Genomic DNA, 26,201 nt, shown 5'->3' with positions numbered 1-26,201 from the left:
AGAAGCTGCAATTTACAGAACTTAAGCCTTTCTTGGTAACACAAACTCTGTTCCACTCACCAATCTCTTTACTCTTCTCTGTACTCGTTACAGCACCTCTAAATCTTTCCTAAAATGAGGCCTTCAGACCTGTATACAGTACTCAAGGTGTAGAGTGACCACTGCCTTATATAAGGGGATAATCACCCCCTTATCCCTGCTAGCAAAATTCCCGTATATCATTGACAAGACACCATGAGTTACTCTTGCAGCCTTTTTGCACTGCTCAGAAAACTTCATATCTGACTGCATAATTACCCCAGGTCCTTTTCATTCTCCACTACCCTGAGTGTAGTACCACCGAGTTTATATGTTACTCTGGGTTTACTGCTACCCATATGCAGTACTTTACATTTGTCAATTTTAAACTTCAGTTGCCACCTCTCAGCCTGTCTGCTCAACTTTTCCAGATCCAGTTGCAGTAGCGTACTATCATTACTGTCATTAACAACCCTGCCAACTTTGATAACCACTCTCTGTCTTCTCCCACCTAACCAGCCTTTTATCCATTGTAGCAACTTGCCCTTAATGCCATACTGCTCCAATTTGTATGGTAGTCTTCCATGTGCCACAGTATCAAAAGCTTTCCTAAAATCCAAGTATATGATGTCAAAATTATTCTTTGCATTCCAGTTCCTTTGTGACCACATCATAGTATCCAATCAAATTTATCAGATAAGACTTCCATTTAACAAACCCATGTGTCTGAACTATAACTGCAGTCTTGTCTAGATGATCCTGCATCGCTTCCTTAACCAGTGACTCCATTATTTTTCTTGGAACAGAAGTTAGACTAACAGGTCTGTAATTACCTGTTAGTCTAACTTCTGTGTCATCCTTTGATCCCCTACTGGTGATGTACAAAATGCTCCTGAAGCAACATGCAAAATACCATGATGAATACGATGTAGCCAGTTCAAGACACTTTTCCTAGTTCATCAGGGAACCATAATCTTATCAGCTCTTATCGTAACACAATAAATGTGTAGAAGCAAATGGTAGTTTACTTGCTACATCTCGGCAGATATTACTTTGAGAATGTTTAATTTCATTAAACAGACAGTATGTAGATATTTTGTGTTCTAGGAAATTTAATTTGCTATCTGTGATTATCTGAGAAGTTGAATTCTATGTATGAGTGAGATTTGTTGTTTGCTCATAAAAGCCAAAATTCTCTTGATTCAGATCAAGAAGTTAAAAACTGAACCAAGTGACACATAATGATGTAGAAGATATTACTGAATTAAAAAGAAAGAGCAAAGAGTTTTTTACTTGATTTCATTTTTGAACAGTAATTTCATCCTGATATTGTGAAACCAAATCAAAATAAAACTTAATATTTAAAAACTTATCATTTTTACAAATTTTTAAAAAATTCTATCAAAAAAAAAAAAAAAAAACCCCCCCTGCTACGCAGAGCCCAGTGCTGCCAAAAACTCACACCAAGGCTATGCACATTCAGCAAATTCACTCCTGAAAGGGTTAAAGGAAATAATTCTACTCTTTGCTTTTATACAAGGTTACCCAATTAAAATGCAGTCAGTTTGTAATGCAACAAAATTTTATATATTAAAAAAAAAAAAAAAAAAAAACAGAAATTAAAACTATTTTTTTTTTAAATATGAAAACTGTTTTACAGAATATCTTGAAAATTCTACCTTGCTCATGTAGAGGCAGTTACTCTTTTTAGTGTGTTCAGTGCATGGATATATTCATCAATGGCATAAATGTAATTCAGCATTTTGCTTCAGTACATTCACATCATGTGGATTGTTTATATAAGCTTTATATCCTTGAATGCACAAGAAATAAAAATTCATAGGTGAAAAAATGAACACATTCTTCCCAAGAATTACAAATTATTTGGATCTCATTTTCTTTAACATTCCTTTTAATTTTTACAGTCACTCAGCACTATTTTTAAGTCTATAATTCTGTATCTTTAAAGAATAAGTGTTCTGTTTTCTGATGTAATTATACAAAAATAGCCTGAATTTTAATAAAGCCAATTAAGTGAAAATAAACAGGATATTTAGCTGCTATGATTAGGAGGTGATATGAAATAAAACTGAACTAGTATTATCTGTAAATTGTTTTATCATATTAATAATGACATTATTACAGCTATCATTTCTAGGTATGAACATGGGATAGATTATCAACAATGATTTTCCAGGGAAGTAATTTGTTTATTAAAAAATAAATACAATGTGAAATGCAGAAATTGTAAGGCAACACACTTATCTGATGCATATAAGGAGTATTCTATTTTAAGAATGGGAGTAAGCAATAAGAATGATTAGTAAAGATATTGGCCTTATAAAAGAGAGAGATCAAGTTCTGAAAAGGATATGAAGCCTTTAATTTATTAAATCTAGAAATAAAATTGATTCCGCACATACCTTTAATATTCTTGTAACCTTGGATTACTATCAGCAGCTGAATATTTTTCTTATGCCTTTGAAAGGTTTTATAGGGTTATCCATTTATTTGACAACTTGTGGGTTAAATATGCCCACCAATCTAACTGTGGCAACGGAGGCAGTTGTTTCCTTGTGACAGCAGTGGTGTTTGAAGAGCAATATAGCATTTATTAATTTAGTACACAAGATGAGCACATGACATTAAATGAACAGATTTGGTTGTGCACTAATTAGGGGTGGCTGAGGAAACTGAGGTTCATTACCAGTCTCTTTATGGTTTGGTGAAAAGTGCAGTACAGGTAACCCTCGTATAACACAGTAGTTTGGTTCCTACAAAATTTTGTGTAATGCGAAACCGTGTTATATGGGACTAAGAACCAGTACACTCCTTTGGTTACATTCCAAAAGCTAACAAAACTATGCCATTTTTTTATAACTATCAGAAACTTGCTATATTTTTATAGTAGTAATAACTGAACAAACGTCTTACCTTACAAACTGTGATACTTATATGTGAAATAATGTACGTTCATTGAATTTTCTTCCTCTTCATCGCTGCTAAGCACAATCTCTTTTGCGGCATCTAGATTTCGTGTACCTTCTGCTCTCTTTAAATGTCATGAACTGCACTCTTCGAAGTCACAATTATTTTTTATTGTCTCAAACAAGCACAAGTTCAATAGCACAGAGACCACAGGGATCTCCCAACAAAATACAGTGGACCCCCACTTTAAAGAAGCACAAATTTAACTTTATCACCTTACCAATTAAAAACGTTAATCAATATGTGAAAATCAAAAGAATATTTTCCAGTTAGCAAAATAAAAATAAATTTATGCTTACATACATAATATAATTAATACGTACTGTAATATGTACATACTAATTGATATTCTGTTCATTGACTTTTTTTTTTTTTGGTTGTAAAATTTAAAACAGTAAATATGATAAGCAATTAATAACAAAGAACGTGGCACACACAAGTTGCAACGAACACGATACGGAGTAATGAGTTTCTGAAAATTTATTTATGTTTTTTATATGATTGAATATTTCATGGAAGGGGAAACACATTTCACCATAATAACGTGAAACCCATAGAATTCCAGCTATTGGTACAATAGCAATTGCAAGAAGATCAAGTTTACCACCCGTTTATAATTCATTACACTAACAGAAAAGACCAATAAACCGGAAACTGCAAATTGTTTTTATTGTTTTATGGTAATGACCTCCAGAAATGTGCTTTAGAAAAATATCACAAAGGCAGTAACGACTAGCGAGTCAACAGCAGGGATTCACAAAAAGGAATGGAAACGTTGAAAATTGCATCTAACATAATAGCACGGTTTTCCCAGCACAAAAGCTCAAAAAATATCATGTTGTGCGAGAATTTCCAATTTATCAATCGTGTTAAAATGAAACCATGTTGTAGAAGTACCGTGCTATACGGGGGTTGCCTGTATAAGCAAAAACTTTTGTTTTAAGCATCATGTGCGACATAACTTTTGGTTTGATTTAGCACATTGAATCCAACAAAAATTAAACAAATTCAATGCTTTTAAATGGGAACATTTCAAGGAACTGCCCAGTAATCGACTAACTTATTACTCTGAGGATATTAACATTTGACTTTGTGGGTTCTTATTTTAATAGGATATAAAAATTAGATTAAAATGTCAATTTGGCTTTTTTTTATTACTTAGAGTGCACTGATTCAAAAATATCTGGTGAAAATGTGAAATTCTCTCTCTCTTTTTTTTTTTTTTTTTCTCTCAATGTTTTATCTATTTTAAATAAATTAAATTAAAAAAATACCAACATATAACTTCAAAATAAATGAATAAAAGGTATTTTATATGTTTCACTTTTCAAAATTATTTTTAGCAAATTGTTTTCAAAATGATGTTCCCATATGGGAGCACTTGCCTGTAAATGGTTAACAATACAAACTTGAAAATTTATGGGTAATCATCTGATGTTATAAGCATTTTAATTGATGCCCAAATTGGACTGACTGGTTTTGTAAGGGTAGATATGGAAACAAAAAGTCCTGATACTGTATGTTAGAATATACTTTAAGTAGACCTAAATCTGGAAGGTAGACCCAACCTTCCAGATTTACAACCGTATTTTTTACTTGATTCGATCCTTCTCATCTGACAGTTATAACATAACAAGTTAAAAAAGTTCCTCCATCTCTTTCTTTTCAGAAGAAATAGTAAAACTATGTTAAAACTGGAATTTTTTAAAAATTCAAATTCTGTGAATTTCTGCTTATTTTCCTTACAAATTGACTGCCAAGTATCTAGTTTTGAAAGAAGTATCTAGTCTACATTACAAAATAGAAAGGCAGGATAATAAATAGCCTTGTTCTCTGTAATGAGCAACATTTAAATTTACTTGTGTAATGCAAAGACAATTAACAATGCCTTTCAAGAAGGTGCTAAAGAAATATGAAGTAAAATTTCAAAAAACATATACACAAGATTTTCTGTGTATTATAAAATCTGAAAAAGGTACCACATTTGCCTGTGCACTGTATGTGGATGTGATTTTTCAATTTCAAGTGATAGAAAACATGATGTAATCAGACATTTACAAACAAGCATAAAGAACAGCATACAATGCATGGGGAAGAAAAAACAAAACAAAACGTTGAAATAGATATAAAAAATGATTGTGGAAGAACAAAAACAACAGGCAATTGTTAGTGAAATTTCACTGATATGGAAAGAAGAAGTAGTGATGATTGAACAATGGGCCATTTTTGATTGCTATAGATGGTAGTAATCAAAGTGATTCCAAACTATATACCATTGTGGTGACTTTTCATAATAAAAATTATGAAAATTAAAAGCAGCTTGTTCTCACTTCTACAGGGAACAACATCGAGCATCTTCTTCTGAACGACCTGAAAGCACGTGAGATTCTTTTAAAAACTGTTTGGCATTTAGTGCTGATAATATGCCTGTTATGGTACACCTAAAAACAGGAGTAGTAAGGTTATTAAAAGAAGAAATTGAGCACTTGGTGGTAATAGGCTGTCCTTGTTATCTTATTAATTTGTGTGCTGAAAAGGGAACTGCATGCCTTGCAAAAGTGGATGATTATTTTATGGAAATTCACTGATATCTTAAAAAAAAAAGAAAGAAAAAAAAAAAAAAAAGGAAAGATAGATTTCACAATTTCAACTTATGCATGCTACCAAAGCAAAAAAGATTGAGGCATGTGTATATATACTGCCTGTCTTCGGTTAAATACATGTGTAACTAAACTTGTAGAACAACTTTGACAAGTATATTTAAAGACGACATTAGAATTAGTGAGGAAAGCCATTTGAGCACTCTTTGGAGTTGCCAAACTGGAAAGTGTAACAAGCAATGACTAGTGAGTGGCACTGACTCATGTTCAAATCCAGTTCATTGAGCCAAAAGTTTTGAAAGAAGACAAATCAATGAACTCAAGAAAAAGAACTGCAGAATTGCAAAGTTCTGGTGAAAGCAATCTTTAACAGACCACGTAAGCTGAAATGTTATCCTGTTTCTAATAATGTTCCTCTCTTCTGGCTTTAATAAATTGGTTTGTTTGTTTCTTTTAATTGTTATGTCAATGTTTCAAAATCTAAACATAACTCTTAAATGCTATGTATATCAACACCCATGTTCTGAAGTCATTACTCTCAATATGGTTAATAATATTATGTGTAGATTTATTCATATCAACAGTAATTAAATCTTTTACTTCCATTCTGGAAGTTGATTACCATAGCAGACTAACCTAGAAGGATAATTCTAACTTAGTCATAGGCATTTATTCTGCCTTAAGTCAGAGAGAGGGTCTAAAACAAGAGAAGATTCCGTTCTTTTAAATGTTTCTTATAAATGCAGAAGTAGCACAAATTTCATGAACTGGCAATGCATCATTTTCAAATTTGAAATTTTTTGTTGACAAGTTTCCAGTACTTAGTATTAATAGTGACAAATGATGTAAGAAATCAAGCTTATAGAGCATCAGCCAAAAACCTACCCACCTCACGTGTGCATCCTCTCCAAGAGTTTGTCTAGTTCTTTCTTGAATTTATTAAAACTATCCACTTCCACAACAACAGACGGAAGTTTGTTCCAACAATCAACCACCCACTGGCTGAAGACAAACTTCCACACATCTAGCCAGCAAGGCGCCTCCGTAGCCAGGTGGGCAGGAGCAGCAGTGTGTAGCACATGCTTCTTGATTATACCGGAGTTCGAGCCCGTGGCCACCAAATACGGAGGATGCGGAAAGGTCAGGGAATGACAACTGCATATCCCCAGAGCAATATGGCCTTAGTTGCTAATGCTCTTAAAAACCAAAATAACAAACAACAACAAACTAGCCTGCAACCATCCTTCCTCAATTTGAATTTTACCCCCTTGTGTAGTCTCAACAAGAAGGAGAATGACATCGGCATTGAGCTTACACAGTCCATTCAAAGCCTTAACCACCTCAATCAAATTTCCTCACAGGTGCCCAAGTCTCCAGATGTTGCATATGTTCTCTGCATATGTTCCAGCAGATCTACATCCTTTCTAAAATGAGGCCTCCAGGCCTGTACACAGCACTCAAGATGTGGATTAACTGTGGCCTTTTACAAAGGGTTAATCACCTCCATTTCCCTGCTAGCAAAGTTCCTGTATATCATTGCCAAAACCCCATGAGCTATCCTGGCAGCCTGTCTACACTGTTTAGAGAATTTCATGTTTGACTGCACACTTACCCCATCTTCTGTCTTTTTCATTTTCCACTACCATGAGCATAGTACCACACAGTTAATAAATTACTCTGGGATTATTGCTACTCATATGGTGTACCCTGCATTTGTCAATGTTACACTTCAACTGCCATTTCTCAGCCCATCAGCCAAATTTTTCTACATTTTGTTGTAGTAGCTTAGCTTGATTACTGTCATTAATCACCCTGCTAACATTTGTATCATCTGCAAACTTAGACATTAAGCCTGATATACCTTCATCAATATCATTAATAAATATTGAAAACAACAATGGTCTCAGCACTGAATTCTGAGGAGCTCCACTAACAACATTAGTCCATGATGAGCAGTGACCAACCCTTTATCTATAGCAGCAACTTGCCATTCAGTACCACATTGCTCTAGTTTGTACAGCAGTCTTTTATATGCAACAGTATCAAAAGCCTTCCTGAAATCCAAGTATATGATATCAAAATTATTTTTTGCATTCAGTTCCTTTGTAACTGCATCATAATATCCAGTCAGATTGGTTAGACAATACTGTCCCTTAACAAATCCATGCTGTGACTGCAGTATCATTATATTGCTGCATTACTTCTTTAACCAGATAATGGTATTTTTCCTGGAACAGATGTTAAGCTAACAGGTCTATAACTATTCATGTCCCCTATTGTTCCCCTTTTGTGAATTGGGGATAGATTTGCAATCTGATCCCATCCATAGGGACCTCCTCTGAATCTAAAGATGCTCTCATAATTATGGCTAAAGGTTTGCTTACTTCCTTTGCTGCCTCCCTTGATATAATTGGATACATCCCATCTGTCCCAGGTGCTTTTTTTATGTTTATCTTCAACAATTTCTCTTCCACTTTCCTTTCAGTTATCACAAAATCATTTAGCTCCACAGTTTGATAAACTTCTGGCATCTCCTTCCTTAAAAATTTCTCATGCCTGAATGTAGATGCAAAAATACCTATTCAGTTTGTCAGCAACCTGAGCAGAGTCATCTACAGTTAGACAATTGACATGAAGTGGCCCAATGTGATTCAACCCCTTCCTTCTACTGTTAATATAAGCATAGAAGTATTTGCTGCTGTTCTCTGCATTCTTTGCCAGACTTCTTGTAATCTGCCTTAGCTTGCCTAACCTCCTTTGTGATTTGGTTACAGGCTAGTTTTTATCTAGGCTTTACATTGGAATGAAAAGCCTAGTAGCTTCTATAATTATTTCCCCAAATGCTTCCCATTTAGAAATTACTGTTGGTAATATCAGTGGGTTTCACAGCATAGAATTTAAAACTGTTTGAGACCACTGTAGTCACCCTTACTAAAGCAAAAGACTTTCCCTTTACCAGTAACAGTGGTTATGTTGTTAAGTAAATTCCACATCAGTATACTGTGGACACTGCCACCCAGTGGTCTTTACCTGCAGGTTCTTAATGCATAGAAAATTGTTGCTGATAACCAGATCAAAAGACTGATTCCTCTTGTTGCCAGTCTAACATGTTGATGTACAAAACAGTCATCCAATAAAAAATTCTTGCTAGTGTGTGAGTGACCAACCCACAAATTCCACAAAGTTAAAATCCCCCGTTACAAAAAAAACTTTGATTTACTGGTCCACTCTATTTCTCTGAATGGTTGTTTGGTGTATTCACTTCTTGGTGTCTTTAAAGGTAAAGAAACAGATGAAGCAATAGATATTTTGTAGGATCAGTTTCAGTGTGGGAGCCTAGCAGATGCTATTATGAAAGAAGAAAGAATTAATATGCAGTGTTCCTTGGTTGAGGAAATGTTAAGTGCCAAAGGAAGTCTGAAATACAAAGTATCCAACTTGGACAATTTGTTATATTTCAGATTGTTATGAGGAATTGTTATAATACAATTCCTCAAGTAATAATGAGTGTGAGGGAATATTCAGCCAAGTGAGAAAAATAAAAACCGAGTTGAGATCTTCTCTTTCCGGTGAAGATTAGGAAATTCTGTGGGCACCAAGTCCAGACCAGCAGGGCCATCATTATGAATGAAACTTTAATTCCACATTTCTGAAGAGGACAAATTCTGCTAGAGTATCTTTCATAAATCAATCAAAATCAGTTTATGTCTAACAGAATATCAAAATAGAAATCCAGACAGAAAAAATCCTAGGTAACTAATGTTTGAAACCATACTCTACTGGTAAGAAATCCTATGTCTGTATTTTAATATAAAATGTGTATGTTATCAGTGAAATTTAATTTATACTGAAATGTGGATTTTAAAAAATCTTGTTTTCTGAAAAATCTGATTTTTTGTCTATCTTGACTCAAAAATCTCCTGCTTTCAATTACCCAATATTCAGCTTTTTGAAAGTCAAAAGTTGGCAAGTATGCTAATGTTTGTAAAAATAGATATGTGCAGTATTTTGTTTTTGAAAAGATTTGTTTTCCTATTTGAACATGAATCATCACTAACTAAGAACAGTTTGTGAAATGATTAAATGAAAATGCAGTCTGAACTGAATGAAAATAATTTCATTGCTTGCTTTTTTGGACTTCAGGAAAATCAAGCAGAGAAATTCTATTTATTTAGTATAGTATTTAGCAACCTGTGTCTGTCAATACAAAGGAACCCACAACCAACAAAAAGATAAGTTTGACTGCTATTTAAATTTACATATTAATTTCATGGTCAAAATGAACTTGGAGTTTGTTATGAATTTTCATGAAAAAGTATCAAATGTGATCTAACTGTAGTCCATTATGTTTAAAACTTTCTTGCAGGAAGGATGATCATTTGATTGCAGAAATATTGTGGGCAAGTAAACTTAGTACATGGCTTCATTTTTTTGGAGACAGTTAAAAACCCACACAAGGCAAGTGAAGAGAAATCCAGTCCTTTCCCCAATAATACTTCACTTACTACATAAGATTCTTTCTGAAGAAAATGATTTTAAAGCTATTTGCTGTTTACCTGAAGTGATTATTTGACATTATAGAGAGATTTTTTATTACGGCAACATTTTCCAACACACTTAAAGGATATATCTAGATTCTGAATTAGCCTCCAGTGGAGCATTCTCATTTGTTTAATTCGCTCCCTACTTGATGCCTTTTTTGGGAGAAAATAAGTATTCTATAATAGCTTTTATTAAAGATGCAGAGGCATGCAAATTGATCTGAAAATGACTGATGGCTGCATTTGAAGTACATCTCCAAGGGAAAGCGTGGAAGTCCGTGAAAACTTCTCCAGTGTTGAAGAAGATAATAACTCTTACTCTTTACTGAAGACTGCATTAGTTGATTTTTTCTCCAAGAAATTAAGAGTGACCACTGAGTACAATGTGTACAGAAAGGATAGACAGGATAGGAAGGGAAGAGGTGTCATGCTGTTAATTAAGAAAAACATAAAATCAAAAGAAGTGCATCCAGTTGATATAGATGAACAGTGCACTGTTGAGTCAGTTTGGTGTGACATAAGCACTGCGAAAGCAAAAATAAGAGTAGGAGTGTGTTATAGGCCTAATGACTAGAATGAGTAAAATGAACAATTGTACAGAGAAATAGAGTGGGCTAGTAAATCAGAATGACTTATAATGGGGGATTTTAACTTCCCAGATATTGACTGGAACTTGTGGGTTGGTCACTCACACACTAGTAACACTTTTGGGGATTTATTGGATGACTGTTTTCTGCAGCAGCATGTTTGAGAGGCAACCAGAGAGGGTAATATTATTGATCTGGTTATCAGCAGTGATCATTCGTGTATTAAGAATTTGCAGATAAAGGAACCACTAGCTGGCAGTGATCACAGTGTACTGACGTGGGATTTACTTAAAGATTTAATTACCATCAGGAGTAAAGGAAAGGGTTTTTACTTCCGTAAAGGTGAGTACAGTGGTCTCAGACAGTTTTTAAATTCTGTACAGCGGGATCAACTGACGACGTTACAAACAGTAAATTCTAAGTGGGAAGCATTCAAGGAATTAATCGTGGAACTACTAAAAGTTTCATACCTATTAAGAAATATTGTTCAAGGTTTAGGCATAAATGAATTAATGAGACTCGTGACAGAGAAGAAAAAAGGAAGGGATGCATATAAATTATCAAGTGACTCTGAAGCCTATGGCAGATATAAGCTAGTCTGTAATCAGGTCACAAAGGAGGTTAGGCAGGCGAAGGCAGATTACGAGAAATCTTTGGCAAAGGATGCTAAGAAAAACAGCAAGGATTTCTTTACTTATATAAACTCTAAAAGGAAGGGGAGGAATCTGATTGGTCCACATGATATCGACGGTTCGACTGTTGATGATCCTGCTCAGATAGCAAACAAACTGAATGAGTATTTTGCATCTACATTCACATATGAGGAGTTATTAAGGCTTGAAAATGGCAGAAGGTTATCAAATTGTAGCAGGGTGCTTAATGATTTTGTAATAACTGAGAGCAAAGTGGAGGAGAAATTGTTAAAGTTAAACATAAGGAAGGCACCTGGGGTGGATGGGATCTATCCAGTTACATTAAAAGAGGCGGCAAAGCAACTAAGCAAACCCTTAGCCATAATTATGAGAGTATCCTTGGACTCAGGGGAGGTCCCCACGGACTGGAGATGTGCAAATCTATCCAAAATAAACCAAGGGTGATCGAAGGGTGACACGAGTAATTACAGACCAGTTAGTTTAATTTCTGTTCCGGGGGAAAATAATGAAGTCCTGGTTAAAGAGAAGCATTACAGGATCTAGACAAGACTGCAGCAATAATTCAGACACAGCATGGGTTTGTTAAGGGAAAGTCTTGTCTGACAAATTTGATTGGATATTATGATGTGGTTACAAAGGAACTGGATGCAAAAAATAATTTTGATATCATATATTTGGATTTCAGGAAAGCTTTTGACACTGTTGCGCATGGAAGACTATTGTACAAATTGGAGCAGAATGGTATTAAGGGTAAGTTACTACAATGGATAAAAGGATGGTTGAGTGGGAGAAGACAGAGCGTGGTAATCAACGGGTGCTGCTCTTTGTGGACTAATGTTATTAGTGGAGTCCCACAGGGTTCAGTGTTGGGTCCACTGTTGTTTTGTATATTTATCAATGACATTGATGAAGGTATATCAGGCTTAGTGTCTAAGTTTGCAGATGATACAAAGGTTGGCAGGGTTGTTAATGACAGTAATGGCAGTGCGCTACTGCAACAGGATCTAGAAAATTTAGGCAGATGAGCTAAGAAGTGGCAACTGAAGTTTAACCTTGACAAATGCAAAGCACTGCATATGGGTAGACGTAATCGCAGAGAAACATACCAACTGTGTGGTACTACACTTAAGGTGGTAGAAAATGAAAAAGACCTGCAAGTAATTGTGCAGTCAGATATGAAGTTTTCTGAGCAATGCAGACAGGCTGCCAGGGCAGGTCATGGGGGTTTTGTCAATGATATATAGGAATTTTGTCAGGCCATGCCTTGAGTACTGCATACAGGTCTGGAGGCCTCATTTTAGGAAGGATGTAGATTTGCTTGAGCGTGTACAGAGAAGGGCAACAAGATTGGCGAGGCAAATGAAGGGATCCTCTTACCAAGAGAGGCTTAAGTTCTGCAAATTGCATTGGCTGGAGATTAGGCACCTGCGCAGTGATCTGATTGAGGTGTATAAGGCCTTGAATGCGTTGAGCACGCTGAATTCTTATGGGATCCTTCCACTTTTTCAGATTACGAATCTAAGGGGGCATAAATTCAAATTAAGAAAAGACAGATGTAGAATAGATGTGCGGAAATTTGCCTTTAGCCAGCAGGTGGTTAATTGCAGGAACAAACTTCCATTTGTCATCGTGGAAGTTGATAGGTTAAATAAATTTAAAGAGGAACTGAACAGGCATTTGGAGGGAATGGTGTGATTTCTGTTTTTTTTTTTGGCTGATGCTGCATTAGCTCATACACTTGCTTTCTTTCATCACATGCCACTACTGCTACTACTACTACTACTACTGATTTTCAAAATATTTTGAAATACATTAGAGGCACTTTTGAATCTTAGACTGGTTTTAGAAAGGTTAGAACTACTGCTTGAAGCCAACAGTCCAGAAAAGTTTTTTCACTGAACATCTGATTATAGAAAAGCAGCAAATTATCTACTGATGACTTCAAGGTGCACTCATTTTTGAAAGGGATAATGATCTGAATAGTTCCTTTTTCACAAAGGATGTATTGTATGGCTCAAATCTTTTAAAAGTAAAGTTTAGCTAGTGTTTTTCAATTTGTTCTTTAATTGGTAGGAATTCAAGAGGATAAGAAGTTTGAGCTGAAACTTCGGCAGATGCTTTGTCCAGTGTATTAGCTACTGCTCTGTAGGTTCAGTGATGGCTTCATCTTTATGCTGTAAGATTAGTGAGGGTGGTTTGTGTATTTTCCATGCATCTTTTATATTTTGTTCCAAACCACACCGGAACCCGGTTGGCTGGGTTATTGAGGAAGCAAAATGCATCCAAAGCTGCCTTTTGTTTTGATGCCTTATACATTACGCTTTTGCACGAGCCTATTTAAAGTTTACTGTACTGAAGTACAGGAACTCCCCGACTTACTTAAGGGTTGCATAATACATGCTTATTCTGTTAATTTGGTATAGCTTTTATTGTACAATATTGTACTTTAAACACTGTTCAAATCCTTATCTTACAAACTATTGTAATTATATATACAGTTGGACCTCTATATAACGAAATTGATTGTTTGCTTGAAAAAATTTGTTAAACAGAAAATTTCTTTATAAAGAATAATGACATTTTCAACAATTTATTTATTTATTTATTTCGTATGATGTGATCAATACACGAAGGAACCAGTTTTTTCTTGCTTCCTTCGTGTATCGTGGCCGGGATATCCAACCAACCGGTTGGTTCGGCACCATCGTGATATCCAGCCCGAGGCGGGAATCGAACCTGCGACCTTTGGGTTGCCAGGCAGGCACTTTACCTACCCGGCTAGCCCGGTCGGCATTTTCAACAATGAAAATACCATAAATTCAGAAATATAGTAAAAGATGGGAAATAAATCAGAAATAAGTGGGAATGAATATATACATATTAATAAATGACTACTCACATGATGCGCACAATATATTAGTACACTTTTAAGAATTATTTCGTAAAATATTTGGTTATTTTTTGTTGTACACTGGATTCTACTGTACACCGTCCATAAAAATGTTTGCATTTGTTTAAAAACACTCAAATATATTTTCTATTACATTTTATTTCCACTGAAAACCTCGATGAAAAGTTTCAAATGCAGCCAACATTTCTTGTTTGGAAGGTTTAATATTTCCCTCATTTTCATCCAACTCATCGTCGATATTGTCACTAGTTCTTTAAATATGCTCCAAAATGTTGGAGTCACTCAGATATTCAGCTACTATGACATCATTATCAACTCCTAAAAATTCGTCAAACACAATTTCTCCACTGATCAAACCTTGCTGGAAACTCTTCCCAAGATTGCTCAATATCTTGTAGTAGCTCATCCTTCTCATTGCAGTTAATTGGCATTTTAGTATAATCTGCTTTTGTGAAACAATTCTTAATATCTTTATTTCCTTCACATCTTTACTCCACACATTTGCCAACTCAGATATGCATATCCACAAATCTATAACAGAACTTATAGGTTGGTTGGTTTCTATTTTCAATATAATTTTTTTCAGTATGCGCCTTTGGTAGTGCATTCTCAAATCCTTGGTCCATTGGCTGCAGTTTAGACGAGGTATTCGGAGGGAAGAAAACAAGCTTCACACTTGTAGGTTTTGAAATTACCGAGTGAAGGTGGGCAGGGCAGTTGTCGACAATCAATGCGATTTTTGTGTTTTCTTTCATCATCTTTCTATCAAAATTTAAAATCCACTGCTCAGAAATTTCACTTGTCATCCAAGATTTTTTTGTTGTAGTCCAACTCTAACAACTTTACTCCTTTGAAACATCGAGGTTGTTTACGTTTGCCTATTACCAAAAGCTTCACTTTTTCATTACCAGCTATATTTGCACTAACCAAGACTGCAATTCTCTCCTTACCACCTAAATATTTATCACGTTTAGAAGTCAGTGTCTTTTTTCAGCAAACATTTAAAAAATAGAGATGTTTCACCAATATTGAATATGTTTTTGGGCTCGTAGTCCACAATTTTTTTCAAAACTGTTTCTTTCCAATGAGTATAGTCTTCTTTGGTTGCAACTCCACTTGCATCAGAAATAACTTTTTCTAGTAAGCCACTGCACTCTTTAAATTTGTTCAGCCAACCAGAACTGGCTTCGATTGTTTTATGCCCCGGAAAAGATGCATACTCCATAGCCTTTTCTTTTATTAATGGCCCTGATATCGACATGTTTTGGTCTCGAATCAACTCTATCCATTTAAAAACTGCTTCATCAACAAAGGCATAATTTTGTGTGCTTCCGACTAGGTTCAGTTTTCTCAAACAGTTTGAAAATCAAAACACAGTTTTTAAGAATGGTTAACACACTGCTGGCAGGAATAACAAATTTTAAAGAAATTTCTCTTTTTTTTAACGCCCCGATCTACACTATTAAGTACTTCCACTTTTTCAAACTACACTCAAGGATTTCTTTAGACACTGTAAGGTTACTTGCACAGCAGCCAAAACAAAACTGATTTAGGGACCACTTGTACCTACCATGTAAGCAGATACAGGTGAAATTTAGTGCAAGTGTGGATGACTCATTTGTTTTAAACAACAGATGAATTTCCAGGATAAAAGAAAATCACTCTCTCTCTTAATTCTCTAATAGGATGCTTACAGTGGAAAACAGGTTGACTAGAGCCAATGTCTGCATCGTGAATATGTTTAATCTTCGCCAATGGCTGTGGTCAACATAGATAGCAGTTGGCCAGTGCGACTTCTCGGTACAGTAATGTATAGGTTTTACTTCTTTTTTAGCCATTGCTGACCCCTTGCTGTGCAAAGGCCCCTCCCAAAACCTTCCATCCTTTTCTATCCCGGGGCCATGGTTGGCTTGGCTAGTTTCCTCCTGCAAGGTTTTAGGGGCACCACTAAATTGTAGAATGTTTTAGCTCTTAATTCGTGCTTTCTACAGCATCAGTTTTATTGCCTGAAGGCCAGAGGTGCAAACAGTGTGTACCCAGGTCTCTCGAAATCAGTTCTTTATATGGAAATTTTATTTGTTATACGGAAACCATTTTCAATGTAATGGCCAATGGGAAATCAAAAAAGTTTGCTACATAGAAAATTTTGCTATATGTTCATTAAAGAGATCCAACTGTGTGTGTATATATAGATAGATAGATAAGTTGATTGGGGAAAATGTGGAAGAAGACTGACAAAAACTGGAAGTAGTAATAATGGGAAAAATCATTGGGTACCTGAAAAATAAAATAAAAATAATATATTATTAGTAGTGTTTGATGCTATAGATCTCATGATTTTACTTCTTCATCAAGGGTCAGCAGCCAGAAACGAGTTCGATTAACGCGTTTTTCAGTTACCACTATTTAAAAAAATTATACCACTTTTCACTTTACATGATGCAAATTTTCAGTTACCATGATTTTTTTTTTTTTTATGTGATTGTTGAAAAAGATTTGAATTGTGCGTCGGACTGGCAATAAACAAACGTTTGCCTGCCTCAGTGTGTTCCATCACTCATCGGAAGAAGACGTGTTACTTGTTTGTCTCCTGCTAATAAAGTCAATGCAGACTTGCATTTAAAAATTCTAATTTTCATCTGGCTCATTTAAAAATTCTAATTTTTAAATGAGTCAGATAAAAATGTTACCGCGAAGGAAATAACGGTAAAAGAACTAGACGAAATCTTTCATAACGTAGAGAACCTCAAACAAAAGGTTTGTGGTTTCTTTGCGATATTTATTTCGCCAGGGTCCAGAGAAGATTGTTGTCGGCTATCAGAAATTGATTGATGAAAAGAGAAAGTCAACAATGTTCAAACAACTCTGTTCAAATATTTCCATAACAAATTGTTTCTTCATTGTGTATTTTATGTCAGAGGTTCTCAAACTTTCTCCGTTCACGGCGCCCTTAGCGTCTCAGTAATTTTTTCACAACGCATCTAGACCAAAAGAAATACCAAACAGTTCCATTTATTAAGTAGTTAGGTCCAAACAACTTAATAAGAAATGCTGAATCTGTGAACTACCTCGAGCTAGTAGTTCGCACGGTGACTGACAGATGTCGAGTATCACAGTGTTTCCCTCAAAAATTTTAAATATTCTGCGGCGCACAATTTGGGAACCGCTGTTTTATGCAATAAACATTTAATTCCATAATTATTTTCGTTATCTTTTACATGGTATACAGTTAAAAAGTTATTTAAAAAGTATTTTTAAAATTCTTTATGGACATTCCTGAAGGTCAAGGACCAATTAATGTTTCCTATTGATTATTATATTCGATTAATGCATTTCCGTTTTGTGTGATGTGCTTGCGGGACGAATTAATCGCATTAATTGAGTTTAGTCTATATACAAAGTGCATGGTTAAGACAATGAAACCAAGTTGAAAAGGAGCATACTGTACAGACAATACCCTCCAGCCTCTTTGGTGTCTCACGGTCTAGAAAACTTGTGCCCTTCGATTGGATACCCAAGCTGGTATTATGTTTTGTAGTACATATTATAACATTACTGACTTAAACATATGCAGCATTCACCCAGAGCTATGTCCAGGGTCCTGTTATGTAGAAAGGGTTTCACTACCCAAGTTCGCCTTTATTCCCCTTCTTCCATTTACTTTTTTACTGTCCTGAACCCCTTCAGTTTTTATTTTCTTGAGCAATTAGGTTGACCGAAAGCAATATCGAAATGCTACTTTTTCTGCTATCACTCACTTTTTTCATCTTTAACAAAGTTTACCATCTTTCTATGCCACTTTGTCAGTTTTGTATTTCTCCTCTATCCTGGGTTGTTATGCTTCATTGGTTTAATTTGGTTGATAGCCTAAATAAGTTTAAGGCTCAGCTGGACAGGTATTTTGAACGAACAGAGGGGTGAAGTGGAAGTGGTTTTTTTTTTTTTTTTTTTTTTGGCTGATGCTGCATAAGCTTGCTTTCTTGCATCAAATGCCTCTACTAATGCTAATGCTAATTTCCGATCTTCCCATCACACTGTAACATTAGCTTTGACCTACTTACAGCCTCTTCCCTCCCACACGATTGCTATAACATGTTATAAATACTCTGGGAACTAATTTACTTTTGTACACCGATGCAGCTTAGACAGTTACACTCCTTCTCCCAGACACTCGCTTGACACCACAGTAAGTTGTCTTTCTTTGTCTTGGTCACTCTAAATTTTCTTTGGTTTAGTTTATAATATTTTTTATTTTATTTTCGTTTTTCAGTCGGCTATGAAACTTCTCACTAGATTTGCTGCCACTTTTGGCTTCTGTGTGCCCTTTCTCAACTTGGTTTCATTATCTTAATCACATGCTTAGAATTTGAGATAGTTTTCTTTGTTCTTGGTGGTTTTCCCGCCAAAACCAGAAAAAAAAGGCGAATCTTGAGTTATAATAGGTATAGCCTGAAAATAAGCACATTAAATTACTCCCCTCAATGTAAGGGGCATTACAAAATTGATGACTGAAAAAGAACAAAATCTGAACAATAAAAAGAAAAAATACAGAAATTATGACTTAAACACAGAGATAATCCCAGATTTTGAAGTAAGAGTATTAAGTGAAAGGACTCCCAACAATAATGATGATTATTGTGTGAAACTCTGGAGGACATACTTCCGGTTTTTGTCAGCCTTCTTCCACATTTTCCCCAATCAACTTATCCACATTCCATGTGTTGGTCATTGGGTATTTCTGCTATTTCTAGTAGTGCCCCTAGTCCATAAACGATCCTAATATATTTCTATATATCATTCTTTATTATTTGGTCAACTTTTGCTACAACCTCTTATTATCAGTAAATATGTGTGTGTGTGCGTGCGTGCACTTAATTTAAGTTTTCTCCCTTTTTGGTCTCACCCTGCAACTTTTTAAAAATATTCAAAAGGTGCCTGGCCAACCAAAAAGGTTGACCAGACACCTTTTGTAAATTTCCTCCCCAACCATAATTACCATCCAAGGTGTGAGAGATTACCATAAAGCTGTAAAAACAATATATTATCATAACACTGTATGAAAGAATTTGTGAATTCTACATAACACACTACTTCTACTGCTTTTTTCTGTAAGAAATTTAATTTCCAAAAAAATATGTTTCAAAAGTATTTATTATTATAAAAGAACGCTTTTGAAAAATAAAAACACTAATAAAATAATGTGGATGTCTAAAGATATTAAAGGAGAAAAATAAACAACTGTTGGTAAAAACGACACTGGTTTTTCAAACATTTTCAGAACCAGCTAATCAAAAAGGGGAAAGGATGCTTTCCCACAGACTATAATAAACAAAGGTGCATTGCAATTTAGAGGTTGTTTTATTTAGGTCTGAATATTTTATCCATTCCAGGCCTACTTTCAGGCTTTAGATACTTCTCATATAACATGTGTTAAAGATCCAAGGGAAATATTTTCAACAATCTAACCATCCTGGAATAACAAGTAAATTTCAGAAATATTTTAGTCAGGGAGACATTTGAAATCAAGCAAGCATCAAATGCCATGATTTATCAGCTTATTTTTCATTATTTGGTTCTGGATATAAAATTTGGTATGAAATCATTCTGTATATACTGTTACAGTATAACAGATGATGATAATGCTCACAAATATTTTGCTTTCATTATCTACGAATTCTTTGGTACTAAGTTTAAATTAATGTGACACCGACTTGCAGCACATATATAAATACTGAACACTGTATAGATGCTTGGTACTTAAATTTAAAGCTTTTCAAAACTATCAGGTACACTAACAGTAGCAATTTAAGACAATTTTTGAAATCCCTTTCACAAAAATAAAATATTTCTAACATGCATACATGGTCACTCACTTTTTGGATAGGTATACTGGAGTCAAAAGAAGCACTCCTCCTTTTCTTTTGTTTCTCAGGTAAGCTACGACTCTTTCCAGTTGTACTGAAAGTAGATGTGTCTGCAACATTAATACTGATCTCTTGAAGTACAGCACTGTCACTTGCTGCATTTCCATTTTTAAGTGCATTTGTTGAAAATTCACATATATCTTGTGTCATGGTTTCTACTGGATAACAAGAACGTAGATGAGGAGGGCATAAGGTATTACGGCGTTGTAATTCATTGATACGGCTGTCAACTTCATTACCGAGTCCAATTTTCAGATCTGATAATTCACTCAAATTCATGAAGTCTTCCTCTTCATCTTCACATGTGAAATAACTTCCAGTTCCAGCTGCAAAGTGAATTATTTAATACACTATTATGACTTTCAAATATAAGTTAGAACATACCAGCTTAGTAATAAATTAACAAATAAGTTAATTCCATTGACATTTTCAAAGTATAATTACATAATTTAGTACAGTAAACCCTCGATTTAATGGACTAATAGAAGAGAAGGAGTTGTTGTTGTTGTTATTTAGCTTAACGACACAAGGGCTACTGAGGCCAAATTGTGTCTGCTCATAGTTTATTTAGTCGAAATATACCACTGTAGATGTTAAATTAAATACTATATAGGCCAATACATTTTAAATAAATTACAAGTTCTTTTATGTTTGCTTCATTTCCCAGGATATGAGTTAAATCATGTGAGAGGTACAACCTAGAGACCGACTGAAAAGTGTTTGACCGTATGGTTGAATGTAAGGGACAATCAAAGAGGAAATGCCTAACAGTAAGTTGACTATCACAGGATGAACACTGGGGTGGATCTTCTCCCAGCAGCAGGAACAGATGGGTATGATGAGTGTGTCCAATTCTCAGTCTTGCCAGTACCACTTCTTCTCGTCTGTTCTGTCGAAAGCTTGAGAGCCACAGCTTTGGTTCTTGCTTTATATGGTAAAGTTTATTGTTGGTGTTACTTTTCCAGATCTGTGACCAGTTGTTGTAACTTGCTTTGCGAATAACAGGCTTATAATCAGTGTAAGGAACCTGAGGATGTTGTTTCTTATTGTTAAATAAGAAAGCAATACAGGAAAATTGAAAAGATATAGTATTCTCAAAAGTTTGTGTTTGAGACATGCTGGTTTTAAGCTGTGGAGGTGTGCTTAGCTACATGGCTGTGGCTGCAAAATATGAAGAAACAGGCTGTAAGTGGCATGTGGGTTAGATATTAACAAGCCTCATTAGTTCATCTGACATCCATTTAGGCCTGAATCTTCAACAGTGTTTCTTAGTTGGTATGAAAAGCCTAGTAGCTTCCAAGATTAATTTCTTGAAGGCTTTCCATTTAGAATTCACTGTTTTTAACATCATCAGTTGATCCCACTGTATAGAATTTAAAAACTGCTCGAGACCACTGAAGTCACCTTTACGAAAACCAAAACCCTTCCCTTTACCCTTGATGGTAGTTACATCTTTAAGTAAATCCCACTTCAGTAGACTGTGATCACTGTCACCTTAGTGATTCCTTTATCTGCAAATTCCTAATGAGTCATCACTGCTGATAATCAGATGAAGAGTATTACCCCCTCTGGTTGCCCCTTGAACATGTTGCTGTAGAAAACAATCCTCCAATAAATGCACAAAAGTCTTGCTAGCATGCGCATGGAGCTATTCTCGTTCCCAATAAAAAGTTGAGTGTACATTGGGTATGGTTGGAGGTGGTTTTCCAAATTCATCAATAAAAGAGTTAGAAGAAAAGTAGGATGTTGAAAGTCAGCTTTATCTTTGGCAGAGATGGCAATATAACCATCAGATTTTAGAGACTAGAATGCTCAACTACCGTCTGGACAAGTAAGTTTTCTACTCTCAGCTTGTTTGAAATCTAGTTTGGACTGAATAATAGCTACTTTAAAATTGTTGTGAACTTTGGTGTAGGCAGAAAATGAACCTAGAGTTTGGATTTAAGCAGCATTTTTATCATGAACAGCCTTAACACAATTATTGGAAACCATAATAAGGACTTCATCCTTACAAGAATAATTCCACTGATATGATCTGTTATTGTCTGGTAACACAGAGGGATGGCATTCCTGTGTGGTGTGGATGCTACATCTCCAGTATGCTAAGTGCCATATTTCAGGACTTGCACATGGGGATTATACCCAGAGTTCATACAAACAGTCGAACCATCATGAAGGTGCAAGCATAGTATTTGGTTGTTGCAAAATGACTGGACTTTGCCAAAATTTGGTCCACTTGACTAAAGTATCACCTGAAGAGATTCAGAGTGCAAATAGTTCATAATGTGAATCATTTCAGGGATTTTATAAGCAATAAAAGGAACTTTAAAATAGGTATCAATTAAATCTATGCTGAATTTAGCACCACATTAGCACTCACATTACCAGTAACATCACCAACATATCCTTAATCATGCTGGCATATGCCAACATGATTAGGAATCCATTAAACTTGGACAGCCAGCATGGTCTGAATATGATTAAGTAGGTAGGTGTATGTTTTCTTGATTGTTGCAAGGCTGGAATAGTACTAAGAGAGTTAGTGAATATGATATTATGGGGGAAAACTGATATGATTCTACTGATTCGAAGGCCATTTATACTGAATGAAGCTCAGCAGTAAAAATGCTGAAAGTAACTGGTTGGAGATTTATATAGATTTGAAGATGCAGCAGGAGCACTGACATGAAGGTCAGATTTGGAGTCATCAGTATATCTCCATGTATTTTTTTTTTTTTTTTTTTTAATGAAAACCCCAAACATGAGGTATTAGAACCTACAGTACTTAGTACCATGTTTGGGTTAGAGATTGAGAAGATGAAAGAAGATATTTGTTGACATTAGACTAACTTCTGTAGACTGTAATTTTCAGGAAATACATATGAAGGAAGGTTGTTCCAGAAAACATCAGTTGAATGAATAAACGAGGAAGATGAAAAGTTGGTTCTGTGAGTTTTAAGTTGGACAGTAAATGGATGTTGGCTGGTGGCGGCACGTGTTCAGACTGTTTTGAAAGAGAGAGCGGGCAGGCAGGCAGGCAGGCAGCAGAAACAGTATGTCTATGAGACAGCAAGTGGAGAGACTGTTAGAGATGAGTCATTAATTAACCTAACTGCCCTCTTCTGAATGGAATCTAGAAGCCTGAGAGAGGTTTTGGGGGTACTGCCCCAGATGTAGGAACAATATTCCATGTTAGGGTGGATTTTCGATTTGTACAGAGTGAAAAGCTGTTTGTAAGAAAAGTAACGTCATGAGCGAAAGAGAAAACCAAGTTTTTTGGATTTAGAGGAAGCAATATTTGTAATGTGCTTGTGCCAAGAGCGATTAGAAGTCAGGGTAATCCTCAAAAGAGATATATCATTTTGCCTAGAAATTGGAGCATCACCAAAGATAAGCATAGGAGCAGAAGAATCCTTTTTGTGAGATATAAGACAAGACTGAGTTTTAGAAGGATTGAAATCAACTAAGCTGTCTTTGCTCCACTGGAGAATTACCTGGAGATCGGCATTTAAGGAATTGGTAGCGGATATTCGAGAAGTTGAAGCTCATTGAGCAAGACAAGGTTTCTCGGTGCCTCCGTAGCCAGGTGGGAAGGAGCAGCAGTGCATAGCACACGCTTCTTGATTAGACCGGGGTTCGAGCCAGTCACCACCAAATACAGTTTGTTTGTTTGTTTGTTTGGTTGGTTTTTAGGAGCATTAGCAACTAAGGCCATATTGCTCCGGGATATGCGGTGGTCATTCCTTAACCTTTCCGCATCCTCCGTATTTGGTGGTGACAGGCTCGAACCCCGGTCTAATCAAGAAGCGTGTGCTGCGCACTGCTGCTCCTTCCCACCTGGCTACGGAGGCGCCATACCAAATACGGAGGGTGCGGAAAGGTCAAGGAATGACCACCGCATATCCCGGAGCAATATGGCCTTAGTTGCTAATGCTCCTAAAAACCAAATAACTAACTAACTAACAAGGTTTCTCAAAATGGAATGCAATGTGCTATCATCAGCAAAACTATGGATAGTATTTCTGGTCAATGAAATAAGGTCATTAATATACAAGAAAAAAAGAGTGGGGAAAGAACTGAACCTTGGGGAACACCAGCATTAGTGGAGAAGTTAGAATACAGAGAGCCATATACCATCACCCTCAGTGAGCGGTCAGAGAAAAAACTGGATAACCAATTACAAAAAACATTTGGCAAACCATAAGATGGAAGCTTGTTTAGAAGACCTTTATGCCAAACACGATCGAAAGACTGGGATGTCAAGAGCAACTGCTTGTGTTTTGCTTGACTTTTCCATTGAATTTGTCCATAAATGGGTAACATAAGCCAGAATATCACTAGTGAATTGACACGGATGGAATCCATACTGGCGATCGTTGATCAGACAGAAGGTTTCTAGATAGTTTAAGAGTTGGCAATTAATTGATTTCTCCATTATTTAGAAAGAGTAGAAGTAATTGCAATGGGACAATAATTGGATGGGAGGGATTTGTCAACCTTTTTAGGAACTGTCTGGATATTAGAAAATTTCCAAGCAGAAGGAAAAACACCTTTGGAATAAGAAAGTGAAAAAGGTGGCAAAGAACAGGAGTAAGTTCAGAAGCACAGGTTTTGAGAACAAGTGGAGAAATACCATCATGACCTGGAGCTTTCTTAGCATCAAGATTTATGAAAATCCTTCTGACATCCTTTTGACGGAAGACCACAGGAGGCATTGAATGGAGCGTGTTGGGAATGGTGGGAGGCGTTTTACCAAGCTCATTAATACACAAGTTGGAAGAAAAATGGGATGCTAGCAGGTCAGCTTTATCCTTGGCTGAAGTGACAACAGAACCATCTTGTTTTGAGAGAAGTGGGGGCAGAGATGGGTAAAAGCTGTGGCCAATAGCTTTGGCAAGAGACCAGAATGCTTGGCTACCATTAGGGCAAGAAGCAAGTTTTCTACTCTTAGCCTGTTCAAAATCTAGTTTGGACTGATTAATAACTACTTTACAATTGTTGCGAGCTTTGGTGTAGGCAGAAAATGAAACTGAAGAATTGGAATCAAGCCAATTACGATATGCAACATTCTTCTCTTGAACAGTTTTAGCACATTTATTGGAAAACCAAGGTTTAGATAAAGGACGAGATTTTAAAGTGGAGTGGTTGTTTGTCAGAAAAAGATTGTGTGTTGGCTGTATGTTTAGGATTGTCTGGTATTCTTGTAGGCATGAATCATATCAAGCAGTTAGTGATTTGTGAAATAGTTTCCTCCACTCTTGAAGAGATAAATCATGTGCTTGGAGGGAAAAGTTCAGGAACAAATGGTAGAAGTGGTAAAAAAAAGAAAGGTAAGCAGCAGACATTATCAATCCACTGCAGGATGGAAGCCTTCTCAACAATTCACGTTGAGGGAAATGGACCATAATCTGCCACGCTGGTCCAGTGTGGGATGGCAGATTGACCATATTTAGCAGTCAGGGGCTTAAACCCCGGTCTACTCAAAGAGTGTGTGCTACAACACTCCTGCTCCTGACCACTTGGGTACAGTGGTATTAGTAGGTAATTCAAAAAGATCAAACTGCCAGTTGTCTAGTATGGAGTAAAGATATGTACTAGGAGCCTTACTCAGAATGGATAAGCAGTATACAGATTTTCCAAGAGAGGAGTAAATCTCAAAATCAGATGAGTTGTTGATAATTTTTAAATAATAAAGATTGCTGGTAAAGGCAGAGCAGAGCAGAGCAGAGGTTTATGAGCCTCAGCATAAAGACTTTGACTTAGATAAAAGCATAAAGACAGGTGAAGTGTGGTAGGTGCAAAGAAAGATGAGTAGGATGTGTTGTTAAATCCCAATTCATAAGAGTAGTTGGACCCTGCTCTGTTGAATGGGATCCAACCACTCTAAAGTGTTAGATTTAGTAGAGTTGTAAACTAAAGGTCCATAATCTAACTGTGATCTTACAAGAGCATGGCATAAGTGGAGAAGGGTTTGGCTAT

General features: G+C 35.9%; 1 protein-coding gene across 1 annotated transcript in view; it reads right to left on the bottom strand.

Moving 5' to 3' along the window:
- LOC150090924 (uncharacterized) overlaps nucleotides 1-26,201 on the bottom strand; it is a 186,191-nt gene that overhangs the window by 18,538 nt on the left and 141,452 nt on the right. Inside the window, exon 12 of the mRNA XM_090377745.1 lies at nucleotides 20,172-20,548. Coding sequence (XP_090233871.1) covers nucleotides 20,172-20,548 — 377 coding nt within the window. The remainder of the gene's footprint in view (nucleotides 1-20,171; nucleotides 20,549-26,201) is intronic.

This window comes from Mastigoproctus giganteus, chromosome 1, assembly GCF_048544385.1.
Source record: "Mastigoproctus giganteus isolate SK-2022 chromosome 1, ASM4854438v1, whole genome shotgun sequence".
Classification (NCBI taxonomy): Eukaryota; Metazoa; Arthropoda; class Arachnida; order Uropygi; family Thelyphonidae; genus Mastigoproctus; species Mastigoproctus giganteus.
The sequence above is the reverse complement of the archived record's forward strand: the minus strand, read 5'-3'. Positions and strand labels throughout refer to the sequence as shown.